The sequence below is a fragment of the Coturnix japonica genome, chromosome 13 (assembly GCF_001577835.2).
Source record: "Coturnix japonica isolate 7356 chromosome 13, Coturnix japonica 2.1, whole genome shotgun sequence".
NCBI lineage: Eukaryota > Metazoa > Chordata > Aves > Galliformes > Phasianidae > Coturnix > Coturnix japonica.
In genome coordinates this window covers 12,347,491-12,371,854 of record NC_029528.1, presented here as the reverse complement: position 1 = coordinate 12,371,854, position 24,364 = coordinate 12,347,491, and the positions used below count along the sequence as shown (strand labels likewise).

The following is a 24,364-nucleotide window of genomic DNA, read 5'->3' as shown; positions in this document are numbered from 1 at the left end:
GAGAGTTGCTGGCTTTGATTTACTGATGGGTCAAGGCAGAAAGAGATGTACAGCAGGGAGCAGGGAAGAGCATGTTGGAATTGCAGGCTTTGGAAGTGAAAGATGAGTGAGGGTAAAAGTTGTGCTCCAGCACTCAGCATTCTCCAAGGTGTTGGAGAGACAGAGATCCATGACTTTTCCTGCAGAGAAAGGAGGAGGCCAAAATCACTGACATGGAAGGTAGTTTTATAGCCCTGATGGTGCCACTGCTGACTTCACACAGACGAGCCAATGCTCTGTGCTGTTCAGTTACTCCTTCACCTCTCTCTTGATTCCCCAGGTTACAGGTTTTGTCATGTTAAAGAGATCTGGGACAAACCCTGTAATTTTGGATACTCCTTCTACAGTTACTATTCAAATTACTCTCACAGTGATGAGCGCTATGAGCCTGCAAATGAGAATCTAAATTCAGTGACAAGGGGAGGAGAAGACTCACCTGTGTTAAAAATCTGCAGTGCTGGGAGTGGGCACAGCAGGGGGAGTGCTGGGATCAGGATAGGGGTGGGGATGGATTTAGCAAGGGTTCCCTAGCAGCTTCTGCCTTTGCACTCCATCACAGCAGTGGTTTCATGGCTGTGTGGGGAGCACTGTACTTACAAAACTGCAATGCAGAAGTAGCATTTGTTCCCATAGGTTACACCATCAGAGCCACAATGGGGCACGTATTCTTCAGTGCAGTAGAGATCGGTTCTCTTGAAGTTACTGCAGTCAATCTGTAGGTAATGGAGCAAGAACATATTGAGAAGCCTTTGTCTGCTGTATTTTCCTACATGAGTGCTTTACATTTATTTCACGGCAAAGCATAAATACATTTTTTTAGATGCAGGCCCCCGTTGTTGTAGCAACTCTGCAAATTGTGATGTGCTTGCCCAGCAGAGCACAAAGCGAGAAGTCAGAGGGAAAAATCTACTAAATACCCTCAGAAGCAGTGACACAACCAAACCAGTGCTCCCCAGCTGGCTGTCCGCTGCCTGCTCTACTATGGTTCAGCAGCCAGCAAAGAGGGGCTGCCAAGAAGCAGCGTGTCTCAAATGGCACAGTATGAAGTCCACCCACCCAAGTAATGACAGCTGATGCTGCATGAGCCCCACGCTCACCAGGAGCAGTGAGCACCTCAGGCACAGCCACCATCTGAACGATGCTCTCAGCATCAACCCCTGTCAGGAGCTGTGCAGGTGAGGCTGAAGCTGGAGTCAGGAGTTTTGTGCATCATCCTCTGACCCTGGCATACTTATTTTCCTCAAATCCTTTTTCCAGGACAAATACACCAGCACAGTGCAGTCACTGCTATTACATAGTTCTGACTCATTCAATTTGTGTTGTATAACGTATTATAACAACAGTTCATAGTGCAGACTTTCGAGCTTTACCTCGGGGTATTTTCCATCAGTGGGCAGCACATCTATGTCCTCTCCATTCCTTGGGGAAGAAAGGAAGTTGAGAATGAACCAACACAGCACAGCACAGCTACTCCAGAAGCCTCAATATGCTCCAAACACCAACACCCAGATCCCAACACCCAGGCTGTGACCCACCACTCACGCCACTGCTGTGCAGAAGGTGCACTTGTTGATGTACATGACCCCGTTGGTGGCATAGATCGGGCTGTACTGCTGGATGCAGGCCTTCCCCAGCCTACCAGTTCTTCTCATGTAGCCAGTGCAATCAACCTGAAACAGCCACAGAACAACACTTTATTCAGCCTTATGCAACAGGTGTGAGAGGTATCTCCCATCCCCAGACTCATGGTGAGTGGGGCTGTATGTTTCCAGCCCAACACAGTGTGGGCAAGGGAGCACAGACAAGTGAAAATCTGCTTTAGAGGACATGAGCCCAATAGGATCCTGGAGGGGATGGGTTCACAAAATGGGTTTTGTTGGTGTCATCTTGGGGCTTTCCACCCCCAAATGCCACCAAGCAAGCAAGGCCTGTGCCTAACATGCCCTACACGGCAACAACTGCTGCTGTGAAATGTCTGCTCCACTTGAAAATGGAGCTGATGCTCACCTCTGTGTTCCAGCCATTACTCTGAGTGTACTGAAGTGAAAATTGTAGCATTATGTTAAATTGCACAGCCAGAGTGTTTCTTTACATTAACTTTCTAATCTAAAAATAGAGACACTTCTCCACTTCGTGGCAGCTCCATGTATTGATAAACAAACCTCAGGGTAGATGTTCTGATGGAATCCTTTTTATTTTTTTAATGTTACAAAATTATGATTTAGTCAAAATCCAGACTTCCTTGGGGAATTTCTTAATTTCAACAAACTTCTAAGTCTATAGGGAACCATTCCAACAACACCAAAGCGTTATTGAAATCAAAAGATTCTGGTTTTAAGTCAGCTGTGCTACATGAGATAACGCCTCAAAACTCACCGTTGAAATGGGTTTGCATTGTTCAAAATGAAATTAATACCTATTGGAGCTATATATTTTAAATGCATGATGGATTCTGCCATCTCTCTACACAGTGGCTGAGCTGGGACCATACCTTCACACACCTCCCATCGTGCTTCTTGTCCACCGTTCCACTCAGGCTAAGAGAGAAGGAGATGAAGGGTTAACCTGGTGGTGCCGTGGAGTCACCTCACTCATTAAGCTTCTCCACTCCCAGTCCCACTAATTAATCAGACTCAGGAGTTTTGACAAGGAAGAGGCTCAGCCTGCACTCTGGGAAGACAGAAACAGGAAAAAAATCGAATCCACCCGTGATTAGTCACAATTCAAAAGGCTTTTGTCCGCCACCTGAGCCATCACGATGGGTGATCCGTACTCACAGGATTTGTCTGCAGAGTGAGCACTCGTTGGGGTAGGTGACGTTATCTGTGCCACAGACAGGCTGGAATATCCTGGGACAGGCGAGGTTTCCGCTGCCTGACAGCTGGTACTCACTGCAGGAGGCCTGGAAAGAGCACAAGTGGGACAGTTCTGCATGGGAAGGAAGGGTCTGCCCACACCCGTTGCATTTTCCATGCATAGCCATGCTGCAGGTGGTCATTTTATTCTCCGTCATCCCTCCATGGTGAAGAAGTGGGAACAAATTACAGTGTTCCTTACAGTATGCATGAGCGCAATTTCATTATTGAGCCTTTTGGCAAGGCAGACACGCACGGCTGACAAAAATGATGGGTCCTTAGGGAATCAGGTAGGGGAGATATGGAGGCAGTTAGTGAAAAACTGTGCAGATTTTCTGCTGGCACGCTGTGCCACGGCTCCCACTCTGCATTATTAATTGCCAACTCTTATCACCAAGATGGTGCGTTATCTTTCTCTGACAAAGATGTTTTCTTATTTGCAGGGGGAAAAATGTCATCTAATTCCTGGGGGCCCTTTTTCTTCTTCCTTTGTTATTTTATTTCCTTTTCTTCTCCCTCAAGACTCCTTTAGGATATGGTATGAGTATGAATTATTCATCTATTCATAGAAACCACAACTAAAAGACGCAGAAGATCCACTACTCACCCATTGCTGACCAGAAACAATATCTGGAAAAGACAGAGATGATAAAATACAAAATGTTTCAATGTCCTTGATTAAAATTCCTCTGGAATTATCAATTTCCCTCCAGAGTCATCACATACTTTATTTTTTTTAATCACTGAGAATTAGTTGTTTCCTAAATATTTTATCCAGTTCAAATAAGCAACTGATACCATATGATTAAAAAAAAATAGCAATTCTTGGTGAAAATACAAACTTCGACTCACTAAGGATGAAATAGGGTATAAATTTTCTCTCTCGAGCGCTATGAGACTTACTGAGGATAATGAGCTGATGTCAGACAGAAGCATCCTGCTAGAGTTACGTAAATATTTGTGCAAGGATAAAGATCATTAAAAAAAGAGCTCATGTTTTACCAAACCATCACTTCTCCTGCAGGCTGAGCTCTCTTTTAGGATTCTAAAGGCATCCTGAACCACATTTAGTTCAGTAGGAGTAGAGATACAAGCAGAGAGTGTAACAAAAACAACTTACCAGGAAAGGAGCTGAGAAGCACTAATCCAAGGAGGGCAGCAGCTCTCATTGCCTTCATGGCAGAGGTGGCTGTGCAGCCTGTTTCTTGCAGACCTGTTGCTTCTGAGGTCAGAAGAGATGTTTCTCTGCCTTCACACTCCCAACTTTATACATCCATCTCCCTAACCTTGTGAAGTCATCAGGTAAAGTCATTATTTGCACTGTAAAGCAAAAAAAAATGTATTGATTACTGAGCTGAGCCCTAAAGAACAGTTGTTTGTTAGAGAGATGTGCAGCGGAATTAGGCAAAAATGTGAACTACACCCAGCTTGTTAAGAAAGGCGCCCTGCTGTACAGTGAGTGATTTATGCTGCCCAAACAACAGCACTGTCTCAATACTGGATGTTGTGAAATTACATATGGAAGTTGGCAAAGCAAAAAAGCTGATTTGTTGAAAGCGTTTGAGCTCATGCACGCCATGTTACACACACTACACCGTGTTTGGGCTCCAGAAGACTTTCATGGCACAGCAGAATTGGATGCCCTCCGCTGTTACATAAGTGAAGTCTGGGGCTTGGCAGGCAGCAGTGCCTTTTCGAGATGCTGAGGGCACAATGAATATCTCCACAGTCTCCTTTGTATTTTACTGCTGCACTTTATTTCCCACTGAGGGAACTGAAACAGTCATCACAACAGAAAAGCATTAGCAACACTTCACAAGTTTAAGAGACACATCCGCGTAGAAAGAGGAATTATTCATCTGTTAGCAATCAATGTGAACCTGATTAAGAAACAATCAGAGAAACAAACCTTAAATCTGAACATTGTTTCATCTCACTGGCAAGCAAGAGATGTTCTGTGCAGATGAAAAGGGCTTGCTCAGTACTTAGGTAATGCATAAAACCAATGCAGACACAACAAACAGAAGGTGAGTCCACACATCCCCTCTTCTATTACACCACAGTAAATTTAGAGCATCACATTCCCTAAAACATACCTTTCAGCCAAGCGAAGGACGGAGGTTTCACTGAGTGCTTCAACTCTGTCACAGATACGTGGCAAAACAAATATCTCATAAAACTCATTTTTGATTGAAGGCTGAAATGAAAAAGGACTGAGGGGTGGAACACATTTGTGTTTTAGAAGGAGCCTGATCCACACACGTGGCTTAAATGCAGCCTATGTTTTAAATAGGAAATCAGAATCATTTTTCCCCATTATGCTGGGAGGTGTTCAAGTCCTATCATGGGCACATAAATCATAAAAGTGAAGCTGAAAGCGTAAGAAGCTGCAGTCACAAAATAGAGCTTGTAGGCTTTGGCCTGTTCATGTCAATGAAATCATTTTCCTGAAAAATAAATGAGTAATGTTCTTTGGAGCTCATTCACAAATATCAAGAGTTGAAGGGTTCCTTTCAAAGCTGTTTCTGTTGTATTCTTAGCATCATGAGCGACGTGACTGTCAGATTTCTTGAACTGATCAGAAGCATATTTGGAACGCAAGCAGTAATCACTGAAGCATTAATATTGATTTTTCCCCAGGGATGAGAATGCCAGAGCTGAAAGCGATGCTTCCTCAGAACTTGCACCAGCCATCAACAGAGATCAAGGAACAGCTTAGGTTGGAGGGGAACTTAAACCCCACTCTATTCCAACCCCTGACATGGGCTGGCTGCTCCCACCAGCTCAGGCTGCCCAGGGTCCCATCCCACCTGGTTCTGAGCACTGCCAGGGATGGGGCACATACAGCTTCTCTGAGGAGACAGCACTGCTGCTTCAGCAGTGAAGCTACAGGAGCACAACCTTTCCCTTCTTCAACCCTATGGCCCCACACCCAGGTCTGACAGCCCCAGATCCCCAAACCTGCGCTGCTTCTCTCTATCCACTCAGGCTGAGCTCCTATTCTTGTATAGCTTTAGCATACAGTAGAGAACTATGCCATCCTCCCGTGCAGCCAGCACCTGTTCTTGATTAATAAGCTCCTTCTGGGAGACCTCTGAACACCTGAAGAGCCAGCCATCCCTGCACCAAGATCTCCAGCAGGGAGAGGAAGAGGAACAAGGGCAGAGTCTTGCTACAGGGTCTATAAAACAAGATGAGATAATTGGTTGCTGTTAGGGCAGGGCAGCTGGGCGAAGTGTTACGTGGGATTGCATAAAGAGCTTGATTAATAAGAAACAGAAGGGAATGGGATAGAAATAATTGCTGATCAGCAGATGGGTTGACGCAGGCATTAGGAAGAATGAAAAACAACTGTCTCAATTCATTTGGAGGAGTGAGCTTCAGGAAATGCCATACACATGTTGCAGATAGGAAGAGGAAGATGAACACACCTGCCCATATCCCTGTGTGTTGCTGTAGTTTCATGATGGTGGTTCAGTAAAGTGAGTTGGAGTGCAGGATTATTTCTAGGCTTTCTTTTCTACAGATGTAAGATCCGTTGAAAAGATGAAATAAAACTCTTCAGATATTTCAAGTTCCCAAATACTAATTGTATTCAAGAAGGTTATAGCCCTGTGAGTGGGAAAACACTGGCAGACACACCATGCATTCCCTTGTGCTTAAGTAAATTTCCAATAACCCTGGAAATTCTCCCCAGTTTCCATCTCAGCTTTATGCCATCCCATATCAGTACTTTTTCTCTGAGAATCTTCTCCTCAGCTCTTGAGATTCTCTATCTCAAAGAAATCCATAATCTACCATGACCTAAAAAAGATTTTCATTAATTTTCCCTGCTTTATGAGCAGCTGCAGGGATGAACACGAGATGCGTTTCCTTTTCCCTGCTTCTGGACCCACTGCAAGATGGAGCAAAACACATTGCTGTTACGGGAGAGATGCACACGGGGGCAGGACTGGATCTCCTATGAGGATGGGAATTCAATTTAGAGCGAGTAAAGCCCCTGCTCCAAGCAGCTCTCTTGTGATATTTCTCCTTGCAGCTCAGCTATCTGATTGCTGCCTGCATATCTCCTGCTGCTTAAGCACAGATGATATCTCAGGGAAGAAGGGTGTCTGGAATTATTTGGCTTATAGCAAAGCTCTGCAGATCCAGCCCAGCGCATCCCAATCCCTCAGCTCCATCACTGCAATAGCTGTGACACAGCCAGACCCCAAAGCAGCATCTTCAGGTGGTTTTAATTTAAAGCATAATTTTATTTTTCCCCACACTGACAAACCATTAGTGCTGATGAAGCCCTGGGGAAAAGCTGCATCAACAGCAAGGTCTAGACTGGCCCGAGGTGTGATCTGGCCAGCAACAAGTAGAGAAGTACATAAAACAGAAGAACTGATATAAAACAGAGCAGAATAAAATATCTGCAAGCAATGCGTTAATCAGTTTGCAGGGTAATTGAATGGCATTTCCTAAATTCACTGACACCAGATAATGACACAAAGTGCTGAGGTACCACTAAAGAACAGTGCCATAAAGCACCTCGGCAGGCAGACAGTGTTTCCTGCCTGGAATTTCCTGGAGGGAGAGTTAGATTAGTAATGATGAGAGGATATTGTGTTGTATTGTGTCAGGATTTTATTGAGCAGCAACAACAAAATGATAATTGTCAGCGATGCTTGTGACAGAGTCTTGTCCTCCCCGCCATCCTGCAGAGCTGGGCCTGGTGCAGGGGTGGTGGGAATGCTGGGGTCCCATGCTGCTCTCCACCACCTCCTCAGCAGTGCAGCTCCATGGCAGGATGGGAGATTTGTCCTATCTCTGCTCACATTTCCCCCTCTATGACCTGGGTTTTGCTATGCAGATGACATGGCCCCAACAAGATGTCCTTTAAAGACTGCTGGGGCCCTGAGTGCAAATGGGTTCATCACTTGTCTCCGACAAGACAGCAAGGTTCCTTGAGGCCTTCCTCATCCTCATCGCCCTCCTCATCTTCACTTTCATCCCAAAGAGGGGTTTGGCACTGAACGGATGCAGAATTGGAAAGAAACTGTCTCCCTTAGGAGAGCTGCTCTCTCTGCTCTCTGCAAAGTGACACATTGTCACTTAAGATCATTAACTATTTGACTGTGCGCCCGCTGCCTGTACAGCACACCGCACCGCCAGCACTTTGGTGTTAATGAATAATAAATTAACACTATGACTCTGAGCCCTTCCTTTCATCAACCAAGATTTCCAGAGGCCCAAGAATCTCAAAGGATTCTCTACAAGCGACAGCTGACGTAATTAACTACAAGCAGCAGCTAAGTGGTGGGTGAGGTGATAAAAGGCTGTGGCAGCTCCTGCCTGCGGTCCTCTGAGCATCACGTAGTGTACCGTATCCCACCCCCAGTGAGCGCCGTGAGCTCAGATGCAGGCAGGCATATCTGAGAATCATAGAGTCATCACATGGTTTGGGTTGGAAAGGGCCTTAAAGCCCATCTACCCCAACCATTGCCATGGGCTGTCTGCTCCCCACCAGATCAGGCTGCACAGAGCACCATCCAACCCGGCCTCATGTCCAGGGATGGGGCACCCACAGCTCTGGGCAGCAGTGCCAATGTCATACCAACATCTGAGTAAAGAATTTCTCCCCAACATCTCACCTAACTCTTCCCTCTTTTAGTTTAAAGCCATTCCCCCTTGTTCTATCTCTATCAGACCATCTATCTATCACACAGTGTTTTAACAGGATGCCATGAACACTGCACTGAGTCCCATCCCCAGCAGTGGTTTTCTTTTGGAAATCTGGAAGCAAGCAGAATCTCGTGGCCTTTTGGAAGGGCTGATTTCTTCATTAGGAGTTTGGGACAAGGCTTTGAGCAGCATCCGCTCTAGGGGACACAGCCAGGGATGGTTCTCCTGTCTGATCTGGAGCATAGTGGGCTGTGATGTGAGCACTCTTCAGAGCACAGCAAGGTGAGAACACAATGAGAAAGAACTCAGGGCCTCAAAGACAGAACCTCTGTGCTTCTGCTGTGCATCCCTCCCTCTGCTTAAGGATACATCACAGAGGAACATAACCAAAACAGAACATTTGGAAAGCTATTCCAGCTATTTCCTCTTATTACTAACATTCAAAGGCATGATAAAGACTTAATTTAAAAGAAGAACAAATAGGCTGTGGGAAATAGACTGTATTTGCTGGAAGCGAGCTCTTCAGCAAATTGCCTAACGCGGAGATGAAGATCTCTGCTAAATGTTACTTCTCTATACCTGAAGGAAAGGAATCCCTGGTAAACCCTCCCAGCTGTAAAAGAATTTTGCCCTTGCTAGTAAGGAGAAGAGGAGAACACCAAACAAAGCAACCTTACATCTCCAACCAGACCCCGAGGTTGATTAGACAGTTTAAGTTCACCACTTAGTTAGCAAAGAGATTTATTTTCATACGCCCAGAAATGCCTTGTAAGAACCAACATTTGCTGGCATATGTTATGCCATCAGACCCGCAGTGTGGGATGTGCTCCTGAGAGCAGAAATTGCGGGGTACGACGCAGGCACTGCAGTCGCCCTGTAGATTGATGCAGCCTTGTGCTCACAAAAATACCCTCAGCAGCAGATCTGTCAGCAGTGCAGTGCCAGGAGACCCCCCCAGCCCTGGGCTTCCCCCAGCACCGACCATCAGCAGATGTCAAAGAGGAGCTTAAAGACGGGGCTGGAATAGTGCAGTACATTCCTGCAGTGCCCTTCCAGCCTCCAGTGATGTAAATCCCATGTAAACATCTTCAGTGCTGCTGCAGTAACCGTGACAATAACTTGGACACCAACTGAATGCTGCACTATTTATTTACTTATTTATTTATTTTCCCCAAAACGATCAGATGAAAATGGCCATTTCACTGGGTAATATCCGTAGCAAATATTGCTCAGGCTGTGGGATGACTCAGGGCTTTCAAAAGCTTGATCACAATGCGATTAGTAATGATTTATATGGAAACTGCTTTGAGGAAAGAAATGATGGGGAGAAAAAAAATGGAAAGATCTGTCCCTTACCTTCAGTGCAGCGGGATCTGGAAAGAAAGAAGGGAATAGGAAGTGTGACACAAATGCAATTCATCTCCTCCGTTAGTGTTAAAATCCGTGAGTGCGTGTCCTGAATAAACAACTTTCAATTCAAGTGTATGACTCTCAGACAAAAGGAATTTCAGGCAAAACGTTGTGCCACGCTGAGTGTTTACAACATCGATTCCGTACTACATTTTTTCTCAGGAGGTTTACAGCCCGGGTGCAGAAGGATGTGCGAAATGAAAGAGAGGAACAGAAAGCAATTTTCTGTGATTCACAGGATGAGCAAGGACAGGTACTCAGAGATAAGCAAGTTGCTGGGGCAGCAGGGCCGCAGAGCTGGCACGGACCGGCGGCAGCTCCTGCATGCAGCTCCACAACAGCAAATAACGGGAGGGCTCAGCGAGGTGTAACTCCCCTAAGGCTGCCACAGCCTCTCAGCCTCTCCAATTGCATCTCAGTTCAGGATGACTGCAAGAAGCATTCACTTCCATTCAGTAAAATAATTTGTGTTTCTGCAGTGTTTCGGAGGTTCAATAGTGGATGTCGGAGTCGCCGGGTGGTACCACGTAGATGTCACTGCTTTCATTATGCATAAACTAGCACTGAGCGCGGAGCTGTTCCCACAGTTGTTCTTACCCACTCAGTTCTGTTGCTAAAATATTACCCCATAAGTGATAGTCTTTGATGTCAAGTCTTTTCAACACCATCTCTCTAGGAGTAAATAAGTCCTTGTAGAACACAGCTCTTTCCAGTCTGAGGATGTTTGTTGTGTTTTTACAGCCGGCACTCGATGAAGCACGGAGCAGGAGCACAGCCACTCACCTGGGCAGCAGCAAAGGGCAGAAGTGCATCGTGTTCATGGAATGTGGCCCTTCTGCCCTTGGATGGCAACCTGTGCTGATGGCTGCGTGCATTCAATTTTGGTTTATCCACCCTTACCTTGAAATAACAAGAGTTCCAGGGTTGTAAATCTTAATGGCACTTACAGAGGTGATCCACAAAGAATGCTTCTTCATCAACAGCAATCGCAGGTTTAAATGTGTGAAGTATGCCCTTGGCTTCATTATTTCCAGTGAAGTGTGTGACAGGTGCCTGCTGAAGGACCATGGAAAATTACTGTGGGCAAAAGGGCAACTGTACAAACCTGAAGAGAGAATGCTGCTGGATTTCCTCCATGTTATCAGTGCTTATCTGCATGCGGTGCTTTCTGAGTGTTGCTGGCAAAATGCTGTCATATTGAAATGAATGGCTTCCAGAGTGGAAAGTCTTAATTGTCATGCTTCATCCCAATGAATCACAGAACCATTGAAGCGTTTGAGTTGGAAGGGATCTTTAAAGGCCATCTGGTCCAACTCCCTGCACTGAACAGAGACACCCACAGCTCCATCAGTGCTCAGAGCCTCTCCAGACCTTGGCTGTCTCCATGGATGGGGCACCATCACCTCTCTGGGCAACACGAGTCAGGGCCTCACCACTCTCCTTGTAAAAAATCTCTTACATCCAGTCTAAATCTCTTCCTGTTTGAAATCATTTCCCCTTGTCCTATTAATAATGCCTCGTGAAATCATAGTAAATCCAGGAAAACTCTGAACTGGGAGAGAGAGCAGGAGGGGGACCAGAGGCTGAAGGGAGTCCTGGAACTGGACAAGCAATGGAAGAAGTTTTATGGGCATTTGCAAAGCACTAAGAATTGCTATTTTCCCTAAAAGCCATTAGTGTTGTGGGGTAGATTTGCAGCGGCAGACTGATAGCCTGATGATGACAGAATGATGTGAGGCCCACAGCCTGGGTCCCAGAAAAGTTCAATCCAAACTGGAAATCACTGCTTCATCCATCTGCCCATCTCAGCATAAATCCTTTGTTTTACCACCAAAACATCCTTCTTTTGAATGATCTCATTCCATCAAGGAAAAGAAATTCTTAAGGGAGGCGTTATTTTTTATAACTTTTATTAAAGTTTCTCTCATGTGGATCAAGAAAACATCAGTTCAATACACCAACAAAGGACAAAAGCAAAATAAATTTCACGGACAATGCGCCAGTGACAGAGGTCACACTCTCAAAAGCACAGGGATGCTTTGTCTTCGGATTGCAAAACACTGCTTGGATATTTGGGCTGGCAAGGACTACTATGAGAAAAGTCCAGTAGGCAAGGGCAGAACCAGACCTAGGAGGGTATTCATCTTAAAATACTCAGTGGTCTCTAAAGGACAACTCCACGATGAGAAAAAACTTGCAACATCGTTTGGAAGACCCAGACATGTAGGCAGGGCACACTAACATGCCTGAAAAACATGCACCTCAGTAGCAGCTGTGCCTGTGGCTATGGACCATGTACGGGAGGCCATGGGATCGGCACTGGGTTTGGCCACCACCGCACCCTGAGCTGCTTTCACTCCTAATGCTGCACAGGGAAAGTGCACTGCATGTACCATAGGGGAATTCAGCCAGCATCAGCAGTTTGTAGCAGTATTTCAGCTGTCTAAAAGGCCCTGAACACTAATGGAGGCTGACTATCATTTATGCGCAAAGTCACACAGCCGAGGTTTATGCATCTGTATTTAATTTTCTGCCTTTTATGACAGGGATGGGAGCAAGATGTTGTTCTTGTTATACCCCAGAGCCACGAGCATGGAACATATTGAGTCTGGTATCACCGTCCAACAAATCAGAAGAAAACACTGCATGAGACAGAGCATTAAACAAGACAAAGAAGTGTTGCTGATTTAGTTTATTGAGAAAGAAAATCAGGAGTGAGCTGAGCTCCCCAGAGTGCAAGATGAACTGAGGTGAGACCTCTCGCTGGGATTTGCCAGTGGGGATCCTGTGGTGAATTCTCTCAGCACTGATATTCAGCATTTTCCAAAATGGTTTAAAGTGAGAGTCCCATTGCTTTCCCTGAAAGGGAGGAGAGGAAGAAGTGGGTTAGACGCAGAGCTACAGAGCCCTGCCTGCTGAGCTCCGTACTACAGAAGGCAGGAGATGGGATCCTGCCCAGAGCCCAAGAACTGGCAGACTCAGCACCTCCTCAGCTACCTGATCATTAAGAGATGAGTAAAATCATCTAACCCCTTCTGAAAAATATTTTTGGGGGAACTATAATGAAACACCAAATCTGATTTTCTTCGCAGCAAGCAAAGAAAACTTCCCTTAAGGTTAATGGTGTTCAAAACATCCATCCTAACAAACCAGATGTGCTCTGGTGAAAAATAAAAGGAATGGCTGGTGTGATGCCTGATGTTCTTTTCTGCCCCCAAATCCTGGTCAGCAATCAGCAACGAAAGCAGGAACTGTGCAAGCTGGTGCCTGTAGGAGGCAGCCGACAACGTGAATGCAACCAGAGCTGTACGTACACGACTGCATTGCAGAAGTTGCACTTGTTGCTATATGTTTTGTTGTCGGAGCCACAGACAGGTCTGTAATCCTTCGGGCAGGCAGGCTTAGGGTACTCACTGCAGTCAACCTGCAAAAACAGAATTGTAATGTGGAGGATATGAAGGAGTCGATAGCTGAAGAGCTTCAGCCCCCCCCAGCTACAGCTGCAGTGCCGATGATAATGATCTAACTAAAAATAATTAACTTCCTCGCACGATCTGATATAAACTGGATGTCCTTACTCCTATGCTAGATTTAATAAAATAAAAATAGAGCATAATTTCCTGTGTAAGAGATGCATATCACAATCTGACTGCTGCATTTCTGAGCTGCAGCAGCAGCTCGCTCCGTGAATGTGCTGTGCTTACAATCATGTTGCACCGTGTTCGTGACCTGTTCAGGAAATTAAATGGAAAAGACATTGGTGTCTGGAGAAGAGGCAGCAATGATACTTTCATAGTGGTTCAGCATCTCTCCCACAGGCTTAAAGCAAAAGTCAGCTTTCTCTGGGTACTTGGAGAATAGGATTTTTTTGTTTGAGAGATGAGTACCATGTTTGCTGACAGATGTTGTATTGGGGGGGAAAAAAAGAGACCAAAAACCAACCAACCAACCAAACAAAAACCAACTACCACACATACAGGACTAGAAAGAGGCTGAAGAATTCCATGGGAGAGAAATCCACTGAGGCTTACCAGCTACACAGAAATTACAGCTGGCTGAGGTCCATAGCTGTAGGTTGGAAGGGTGTTTGGGAAGATCAGTACGTACTCACCCCTCTCTTACTCCCTCCCACTTCCCTCCAATTCTTATGAATGCTTAAAAAGTAGACTCTGCATCGAACCCTCACGGGTTTGATGGCCCATTGGTCTGAGCCCTTGAATCTATTCTCAGTTCTTATTCTCAGTTGTGCCCTCATGGGTTATTTCTGCTTATGGTCTTTTACTGATCCCTTCCTGCGCAGTCATCCTCTTCCCTTCCTGACATTACTGTGGCTAATGTGTATTATGTGTGTAGAAAGTGATATCTCTGTGCTGAGGCACAAATGATGCTCCTGAGGCTACTACAGATGCCGGCCATTTTTCCTTCGACATCAGTGGGACCAGGACCTGCTTCTTCACTGTGAAACTCACACTCACTGCAGCAAGTTCCTTCCTACATTCACCATCATGCTTCTTGCCAACACTGGTCCCCTGCACTCTGAAAGGAAAAAAATCCATGTTAGAGAGCTGTGCCTCCACCCTGCTGTGCTGAACTCCACACCCCTGCAGTGCTGATGAGCTGCAGATGCCCAGCCTAGTTTGTGCTCACACTGCTCAAGATACCAGCCCTGCAAGCACCCCCAACCCCCTGGCTTTCATAGAGTAATAAAATGACTTGGGTTGGAAGTGACCTCAGAAGTCATCTCATTCCAAAACCCCTTCCATACTTCATGGGACTTGGAGTCCTTGCCCCACCCATACATAGGATGGTACCTGATGGTCATGAAGACAGAGATACTATTGACACTCTGGTTCAACATATCAGGTGTTATGGGATGTGGTGTTACCAGGTGTTATGCGTCGGAGTGCTGCAGTATTGTGTGATGCAAAGGACTAAAGGTGACAGGATGTCGTGGTCTAGGAGCTAGGCTGTTTTACAGTATGGGTGCAGCAGAGGTTTGCTGCTGTCCTCTGCAAGGCACTGTGTGCCACACAGACCCTTTTAACTTAGTTAACACAGGACAGAGTGCTTCTCTTAAGTCCCCACCCAGCTCTCTACTTCTCTCTCAAGATCAAAGCGACGGTTCTCTTTCTAATCACAAAGGTAAACAGCATCTGGTTATCAGGAAGAGGAGGGACAGAGTCCAAGAGCCGTACAGAAAAAACCTCAATGGAAATCCCAGTGTTCAAAGAGTGGCTGCCAGGAGCACAAGACCCATTCCTGCCAAGGGAGCTCTGTGCAGTACTTACATGTTGTGGGCACACAGCATACACTCATTGTCATAGGTGACTCCATCAGTACCACAGACGAAGCTGAAGTCCTTTGTGCAGAGGATCGTCACTTTTCCATCTTCACTTGTTGTGTTGGGATACCTGCTGCAGTCCATCTGTGGAAGGAGCACACAGCAAAGCACTGGTGAGGGCTTACAGTTACCACGTAGACCAAGGGAGGGCATGAGTTGGGCCTCCTAGGATGCCATCTCAACAGATGAAACTTTACCTGAAGATGATCAATACAAGATCCTGACATCTCACATGCCCTCTTACTCAGCATTTACATTATTTATTGGACAAGTCAATAAGCAGTTTTGACTGCACAAAGGATAAACTTGGTTTCACTTACAGGAACAGTTTCCCCGCATTCTCCATCTTGCTCTTTGCTGATATTGGTTCCATATTCTCTAAAGGGGGAAAACAGATATTAGGAAGATCAGCAAAGCTTTCTTCTTATGTGGTAATACGTACCTAATGCAGTGAGGCTGAGTCTTGCTATATCATCTTGCTATATCTATATATATACACGCATATATATATATTTGTATTGGAGAGGGTAGTGCCATGCTCCCTGGCCAGTCAGCACTCTGAAATCTTTATGACTGTTTTGGACCATTCAAACTGGAGCATCTCTCCATCCTTTTGCTCCTTTTTGCTGGGATGAAATATACCCTAGGGGCTGTCATCTGCCTCATCCCCGAGATAGAGGAGAAAAACCTGAATAAATTACATCAACAAAAAAGACACAGTAACCAAAGTGATGTCTAGGCAACCGAGTGTCACGCAGTGATACTCAAGCTTGCTCTGAAAGAGTTGACATAAGTGGCATGTGACAGATCAGTGTTTGTTGGAAAGGGGTGCTGTCAGGAGCCCTAAGCACAGCTGCTTCTTGCAGGATGAGCTCTCTGCAGTACACACTTGTTGTAGAAACACAGCATGCACTCGTGGTTGTAAGTGACTCCATCGGTACCACAGATGAGGCGGAGTTCATCGGGGCAGACCACTTCATCTTTGCCTTCCTCGTTTGTGGTGTTGGGAAACCTACTGCAGTCCACCTGACAAAGAAACACACAGCAACAGGACAAAGGGACATTTTGTAGTTACATCTCTCATTTTCAACAGGGCAGTGACCAGATCCAGCCTCCTCTCCATAAAGTGGGAGGGGACTGGGCAACGGGGTTACAGCCATGCAGCTCCCTGTATGATAAACCAGCAGGGATCTATCATGTCCCCCAGGCACCATTTTGCTGGCCCCTCCAGTGTTCTTCCTGGACTCATTCATTCTCAACATACAAACATGTTTTTTCAAAAGAATAAGTCTAACAACCTGGCGTTTGGAATCTGCATTCAGAGTACTTTCTTCTTTCAGTAGGCTGCTTTGGGGTAGTTTTTATTGCTATAGTATATAGCCATCAGTCTAGAGCTGATCATATCGATGGGGCTTTGAGCAATATGGTCTAGGGGGAGGTGTCCCTGCTTATAGCAGCGGGGCTGGAACTGGGTGATCTTAAAGGTTCCTTCCAACCCAAACCACTGTACTGTTTTGTAGACCAACTTAAAGCTTAGACCAGTTCAGACTTGGCCAGAAATTAATTCATCCAACAGTTTTATATCACTGCTACATTACTTACATGCGGCATAGATGTAGAGCTCAGAACTGCATAATTTAACATTTTACACCGTGGGATCTAATTACAGTGATACTAATTAAGACAGAGGGGGAAAAAAAAAAAGGAGAGAGAGAGAAAAGAGAAAAGGAGGACAGGGAGAACTCTCTTACTCACCTCAACCCCAAAGGCAGCATCTGGGGGGAAAAAAAGGACAAATATGTGAAACAAAGGCAGTCTGATCAATGAGACCACAGCGAGCTGAAATGAACACGTGAAATTCCAGCACAAAGAACCAAATGGAGTGATTTCCACTGATTCGATTCTTGAACTAAGTAAGCAATGTATGATTTTCTTTTTTAATGCTGATAAGCATAATTTAGTTTCTTATTGCTGACTGATGAAACGCCTTCTTGAATAGCCCCGTATTTAAAGAGAAAAAAGCTGAGAGATAGATTTATTAATTGAAAAAATGAATAACTTTTCCTTCCTTATCTATTTACACATCCGTTTTGTCCCTAGAAAACATCTATCACATATCTGAAAAGAAACCTGAGTCAATACAGATAAATGCAAATGCAAATAGTCACATACAGGATAAGCAAACATACACAGCATCTGTTGTCAGGGATATACATTTTAAAGAAGCTGAGTGTAAGAAATAAACCACACTTGTCTCTGACTTTGTAATTTCATGAGATGTAAATACAGAAGGAGAACATCAGATCCTGGCTTGTTTGCATCTCTTGTTTCTCCATTAGCAGCTAAAGCATTGCAGGAAAGCTGCCAGGTTCCTGCACAGAGCTTGTTTGTGCCATGACAATATTTTCCTGACTAGTTCCTAGAGGTCTGACCACCTCGTTTCAAGCATTTACCCATTTTCTATAACTGTGCAACAAACGCAAGCAGTTTAACAGTGCTGAGAGCATCAGAAGTGTGTTGGGAACACAGAACCCAACAGACACCCAGCGCAGCAGTAATATGTTTAATACCAACGTACCGAGGCAGCCTCCACAGGTGCTTTGTCTCTAATGGTCACTACCATGTTCTGCTAAGGAGAGCCAGGACTGGCAGGCACAAAGCCTCTGCAGCAATCTGGGAGTTACTCACCTGGGAGGAAGCCACAAAGCGCAAAAGAGAACAGCAGAAAGACGCCTGCCATGGCCATGGTGAGATGCTGCCCGGGTCTGCAGGCGGCTGCTGGTGCTCTGCTCCTGAGATGGTCCCACCAAAGCTGCCTGCAAATATATACAAACGCGGCGTCTGAACTGTTGGACTGGAACACGGAGCAGCCAGCTGAATCTGTCAGCGGCACAATGAGGCTGGTAATATTTATTGAGGTCCTGACCCCCAGGTAATGGTCTGCGTCTCCCAGGCAATTGATTTTGGCTGGACACTTGGTTAATAGCTTGAGACAAGTGTCACATGCTCCCAGGGGTCAAACCAAACAAACAGCCTTTTGGACAAAAGAAACCTCTTAAGGACTCTGGTAGAACCCTAAATAGCACAGAATGCTGAGGGGGATAAGGGATAGGTCCTTCACCTATTTCTGCATCCACATCTCCCAGCAGGGAGCAGCTGAGGCTCAGGACCATTGTGCCTGCAGCTCTGCTTCCCATGCAGTTCTGCATTCTTGGATATTCACCTCTAGGTATGAGCACAGGCCAGGGAGGCTTTGCTACCAGCAGAACTGATTAACTACTGCCAGGTGAAGCTGGCAGCACCGTATCTAACTTACGAAGCTAATGGTATTTAGCACTAGTTTGATAAAAGAAAGGATTTCTTGGTGGTTTCACTGCTTAAGTGTAGTAGAGCTTGGTAGAAGACTTGAAAGCAAGGTAAATTCTGTCAATTACCACTAAAAATGTCACTTGAACCTTATCAGCAGGGAGTACTTATTTACAGACCTAGTCACAGTTAAGCGAATTGACTCCAAGTGTTCTGCCAAAGCATCTTAAGAACAAACGACACAGAAGTTCGGGGAACTTATTTACATTAGGGCACCAGCTATGCCTGAAAGTACAGTTGTCCTTTCCTCCTGCAGACTTTGCAGAAAATAGAGACAGGAAAACTGGGACAGGCTCTGTCTCTCACCTCCAGCCTTCACACCATCCCTCTCCAAGGTGGCTCTTTGATAGAAGAAGGTCTGGAGCTCTGCTGTTTTGGTACGAGTCGTTTTGCAGCCATACCTTTAACCTGCGTTTCTTGCCATGAATCCTTTCACGGGTCCAACATGGTGAGAATACCTGTAATATTTTGCCATGGGAGATGAGCACTGGCACGTTCTGAAGGATGCAGCATCGGCTGTGAGTATATAGGTTACGTTTCTACATGGAAAATATGGGTTTCCTTCAGGGGGAGGCATTGAAATAATTATCCTGCTGCATTTGTTTCTATAAATTAAGGGAACGTGCATGAATATTTCAGAAAGATTTGGCAGAGCCACAAGATATATTGTCCTTATGTGTCTTGTGGAATGCATCCCTGGGAACCAGAGATTTTCCCTAGCATATACAGGAGTGCATTACAGCTCCTGCTACACTGAGGGCTCATTGCCTTCATAAGCTCATGGCTGCACAGCAGAAGGGAGGTCCGCATCCATCTTTCTGCATCAAACATGAGTTTTTGGCACTGCTTGGGGAGCACCCATCTCCCTCGAGCTGCTCAGTGCAAGCCACAGGAACAGCACCTAAAAATCACTCCATTCTCAGCACAATGAGCAGAGTCCCAGCATAACCTCCTCCAGCTCCAGTTCCAACTGGCCCTGCCTCTGTGAACAGCATGGGAAAACCCTCGGCTGGCTTGACTCGTGCTGTGGGATAGGTTGCTCAGCCCTAAGCTGCCCCTAGAAAGGATTTCATCTACAACCCTGCCACTGATCTCCTGCTGCAATCCACTTAATTGCAAACTCTTAATCCTCAAAGTCAGGTGCAGCTTATGGCTAATCGCTGTTTGGCTACAGGGAAATGCTCCTGTGTGCAGAAGTCAGCACAAGGGCAGAAATCTGTGAGTAAGCAAAGGCAGGGTCACATCTTACGGTGCCACGTTTCATGGTACTGAACTGCAGAGGGTTGACAGGCTGACACCAGGGCAGGACTTGACCAGCATACAACAGCCTTTCTCTCTTACCCAAGGAATTTCTGGGTTTACATTTTCCTTTACAGTTCCTGGTGGTGGTTTTTCCTAAACTAATATTGATGTCATATTCTCTGCAAGACTCCATTCTGAAGACAGGATTTTTTTTTTCTTAGCTAGTAACACACTGACAAATGAATTACAAAACATTTAACTACGCTTTTCTCAAACAGTCCTGGGCTTTGTCACATTATTTTGATTAAAATTTCTGTTATAAAAGGGGAAAACAAAACTAAGTAGTCATAGCTCTTTCATGAAACTGCCTCAAATCTCTCCGAAATGCCTTCTTAGTGCAACTCAAACTGCAATTCCCATCTTTGTCCTTCTTACGGCCATAGAGTGACCACTATCTCACCTGAGTTACATGCCTAGAGAAATCACTGCAGAGCCAACGGCAGACCTGTCCCTCACCTCCTGCCCGAAGGCACTGTTTGAAGTAAGCAACAAAGCAAATAAAAATCACTGATGCGATTAAAACATATCTCTAGGAAAACATATCCATGTGATTATGAACTTATTAAATAGAGTTTGTTTCAGGTAGCACCAGTGAATGTTTTCCTGAACCAAAAGGACCCTGTGCAGAACTTTGTACCCTGCAGGGGAAGATGACACAGTTCTACCTTACTCTGGTGATGAATTAAATGTTCCAGGCCCCACTGCAAGGACAGGCATTGACACATGGGCACAAGTCCAGCAGAGGCCAGTGGGCTGCTCAGGGCACAGGGCAGGAAGGAGGGGTAGGGGATACAACCTTCACCCTGGAGAAGAGGGGAGTGAAGGGATCTGCATCTCCCTCTTGGGTTTATAGGGAAGGCTGAGCTAAAGGATGGCATTCTACCTGAATATAAGGGAATATTCTTCTCCTTGAGTGACAAGGGAAGCAGAGTGGCCATAAATCTCCTCCATTGGTGGTACAGATGGTCAGGCAGGCATAGAGTATCCTGAGCCATCTTTGAACCTGGCTCTGCTTCGAGCAGTAAACAGGCTGGAACCCTCCAGAGAGCCCTTTCAACCTGAATTGTTCTAAGTGCACAACACTTGTACAGTGCTCTCTCCTAGGGATAATTTTTGTTAAAGAAGGAACATACAATTTCTCCATGACCCAGGAAAGCAGCCCCAGAGCTTTCCCACAGCTTTTGCTGAAGGGCCACAGTAAGAGATGCAAAGGACTTCCGTAGCACATTTTTACAGGTAACAACCAAAAAGAGCACGTTGCAAGCATTGCAACCCAGGTGTCTAGGTGAGGCATTTCCTACCCCTTGCCATCCTGCAGCATGTGAGTCCCCAGAGCAGCAGCATCAGGGAGGTGCTGGCTGTGGTCCTCAGGTTCCAGGCAGCCACCCAAGTCACCCAGAGCAGTGCTGCTGAGAAAAACTAACAGTCAAAATGAAGAAATGCTTATTGACAAACAAGCAGGGCTGGCAGAAACCCATTCAGTATAGCTGGGATGAGTAATTGCTACAAACTACTGAGCAGCAGAGATGAGTCCTAAAAGCCTTAGGAAAAATCTCATGATCTCTGGGCAGCTGAATCTTACAGCTTATGGAAGGTGAGGTGTCCAGGACAGCACTGCGGTGTGAAGGCGATGGGGAGATGGGTTACAGCCTCCCATGAAGCACAGGGATCATCTCTGCATAGCGAGCTGCCAAGTCTCATTAATTCAGCACAGGAACATGCCTTCAGTGCTCGCTGCCCTCGGTTCTGCTTTGGAAGATTGACAGAAACATCTATGGACCGCAAAGTATTTTTGACAAGGAGGTAATTAACCTTCACTGTTTACATCTCCCTCCACTTGGTGAGGAACACACCGAGTTCATGCATTTTGGGGAGGACTGGCTGCAAACAAATGGTGCTCCAGATCTGAGGAAGAAGAGGAAGAGTCCTATCTGGGTTTTATGTAACAGGGGAAGGGTTTCAATGAGAATGTAAAGCATTAGATCCCAGTGATCAGGATCAGCCCCACTCTGAATGTTCCCCCCTGCACAAAACACAGATGAGAGGAAGCAAGCAGTGATGCACAGTGATGGATCCTAGAGGTGCCCCCCCATTGGTGCCACATCACCCAGAGCTACCTAAGAAAAGGGGCATTATCTCATCTCCGTGCAAAGTTTTCTTCCCTCTTGGAAACCCCAGAAAGAAGCAATGCAGAACAGGAAGCAATGAGAGCAGAAAGCTGAAACGTGCTTCTGGATCTCAGCCAACACATTGGCCAAAATTCACCTGGAAAACAGTGTTTTAAAAGAAAAGACAAATGAAGCCGGCTGTTTTCATTTGTGGAAGGAAAAGCAGGAAGCTCCAGATTTGCAGTGAACAATGGTTTGATTTTTAAGAAGGATCTTGTAAATAAAAAAGCAACAAGGGGATTTTCTTTCCGAGGGAGATGGTGCATAGCAGTTTTGTATTGTTCAGAGCGGCTGAGAGTGAAAACACACAGCTCTCCCTGGTGAGAAAGAGAAGAAGGATGGAGTGAGAGGAAACATGCATCATGGTGCTATAGCCTGGACAGGCTGCTGGAACTGCACGGAGAGGGTTTCTGTAGCTGACAATTAAGAGCATAAGCACTGAACAATTGTTCCTTCGTTATTAACAACAAAAGAAAGTGGAACAATCTAATTTATCCTGCAGAGCTGAGTGTTAATGAGATCATGGGCTGATTCCTTGCAGCTGGGTACAGGCGAAGCACCATTGGTGCTGACAGAGAGGAGCACATGGCTGAACGAGAAGGTTTTACTATTTATAAGTTATAGCTATAAGACAGAGCTATGCAGCAGAACTCTTCCCTGAACTATTGCTTTGGCAGTGTAACGCTGTTACTCACTTAATATATTAATACATGCACGATGACTGCTGTGCTGTATATGATCATATGGTTCCTGCACCTCCTGGCACCGTACCTGACAAAAAACCTGCTATCAGGAGAGCTGAACACACTGGTATCCACAGAGGCTTTGTGAATTTCCTTTTCTGGTCCTGAAAAAGGTTATGCTGTGCTCTTCTGGTGCTGCTGGGGAAGGTTGTTTGTGCACGCTTCCGTAGCGAAGAAATATTTCTGCTGCTTGTCTCAGATTTTGCATCTTTTTGCCCCCTCATTTGAATGCAGCCTGTGGAGAATAGCAGAACTAGGAAGCTAGCGTTAAATCGCTGCCAAATAAAATGTCAACAGAAGGTATACGCATCGCTCCTGTCCATTCTCTGCTGCCTGCTCAGCATCCGCTGACATCATTTGGGATGCTGCCACCGATGGCATCCGCTCCTGCTCCCTGGGGGCAGTGCTGCTGCTCAGCCCCTCCGTGCTTCTTGGCACTGCACATCCCACAGGCTCTAAAAAGGGGAAAGTCTTCCATTAGCGATCCAGTGTGCCCATTATCCCAGAGGGTGATGGACGCTGGAAATGTAAATAAGGCCTGCAAATGATGTGAGTGAAGGAGAATCAGCCGAGTTAACCACTGCCAGTGAGGCGGTGTTAGCACCTCTGATACAGACCTATAGCAATGACAAACTTATGACAGCTGAACAGGATGCATCATCTGGGTTTCCAATCCAGGTATATTGTTTTCTCTTCCAAATCTGCATGATTTCTACCTGAGCACAAACAGCAAGGGGAGAAGGAAGAAAGGGAGATGAATTGGAGCAGCACAGGAAGGGGCTGGGGGCTGAGAGGCTGGCACTTGGAAGGTACATTCCTTCCATTGGAATGACATGTTACAGACACAGATCCTACATCCATTGATGTAAGTGAAACCATCTGTGCCACAGATCTGGTCCAGGGGGCCCCAGTGCCATCCTCAGCAACAGCCCCTGGCTGAGCCTTAAAGGGAAGAGAGAAAAAGAGCATGAAGCAGTCCATTTCCAAACCTTTCTCATTCTTCTGAATGAAAGTAAAGTTTTGCTTTCTGTGAATGAAAACTAAGCAGCAGGAAACACACCGCGAGGACTCCCTTTGTTCACCGACTCACAGCACACGTAAGCTTGCAGAGCTGCATCTCAGCTGATGGAAATGTGGAGTCCCCTCCTAGGCTGAGCAGCTGGGGGCAGCCCCTCTCACTGCTGCTTCACTCACATCTACTTGCTGATCAGTGCAGAGCATGCAGCCAGAGCCCAGAGCGTGGCAAAGAACCAAAGAAAACGGTATCAAATGATAACAACAAGAGAATGAATATCTCTGAGTGTGAACATAATGAGGGATGAAGTGGGCGGGTACCAGGATTATATTCCTTTAAATATAGATGTCTGAAGGAATGTTTTTACCATCCCCAAACTATTTCCTTTGCTAGCATTTAGAGACCCGTGCAACGAATGCAATGAGTTTGCATAATTATTTCTGGATTTAATCTATCTG

At 45.8% G+C, this 24,364-nt stretch overlaps 2 protein-coding genes across 4 annotated transcripts; both read right to left on the bottom strand.

Annotated features, from left to right (window-relative positions):
- On the bottom strand, positions 1–10,270 carry LOC107320501 (ovomucoid-like). 3 transcript variants are annotated; one of them, XM_015876422.2, is made up of 9 exons: positions 9,918–10,270; positions 4,015–4,214; positions 3,502–3,524; positions 2,817–2,941; positions 2,531–2,576; positions 1,582–1,709; positions 1,410–1,458; positions 637–752; positions 1–179 (listed from the first exon to the last, which is right to left on the bottom strand). In XM_015876422.2, exons 2-9 carry the CDS (start codon positions 4,070–4,072, stop codon positions 134–136), a joined length of 591 nt encoding a protein of 196 aa, XP_015731908.1. In that variant the 5' UTR covers positions 4,073–4,214; positions 9,918–10,270; the 3' UTR covers positions 1–133. The 3 variants fall into 3 exon arrangements, with proteins under 3 accessions (XP_015731908.1, XP_015731907.1, XP_032303403.1); XM_015876421.2 differs by lacking the exon at positions 9,918–10,270 and adding an exon at positions 4,991–5,674; XM_032447512.1 differs by lacking the exon at positions 9,918–10,270 and having other exon boundaries at positions 4,015–4,512.
- A 2,378-nt stretch (positions 10,271–12,648) lies between these two features.
- Positions 12,649–18,220, bottom strand: LOC107320484 (ovomucoid). Its single transcript, XM_015876401.1, has 8 exons — positions 18,001–18,220; positions 17,068–17,087; positions 16,202–16,338; positions 15,633–15,690; positions 15,260–15,396; positions 14,441–14,507; positions 13,286–13,395; positions 12,649–12,830 (listed from the first exon to the last, which is right to left on the bottom strand). Exons 1-8 carry the CDS (start codon positions 18,056–18,058, stop codon positions 12,785–12,787), a joined length of 633 nt encoding a protein of 210 aa, XP_015731887.1. The 5' UTR covers positions 18,059–18,220; the 3' UTR covers positions 12,649–12,784.
- Positions 18,221–24,364: the final 6,144 nt, after the last annotated feature.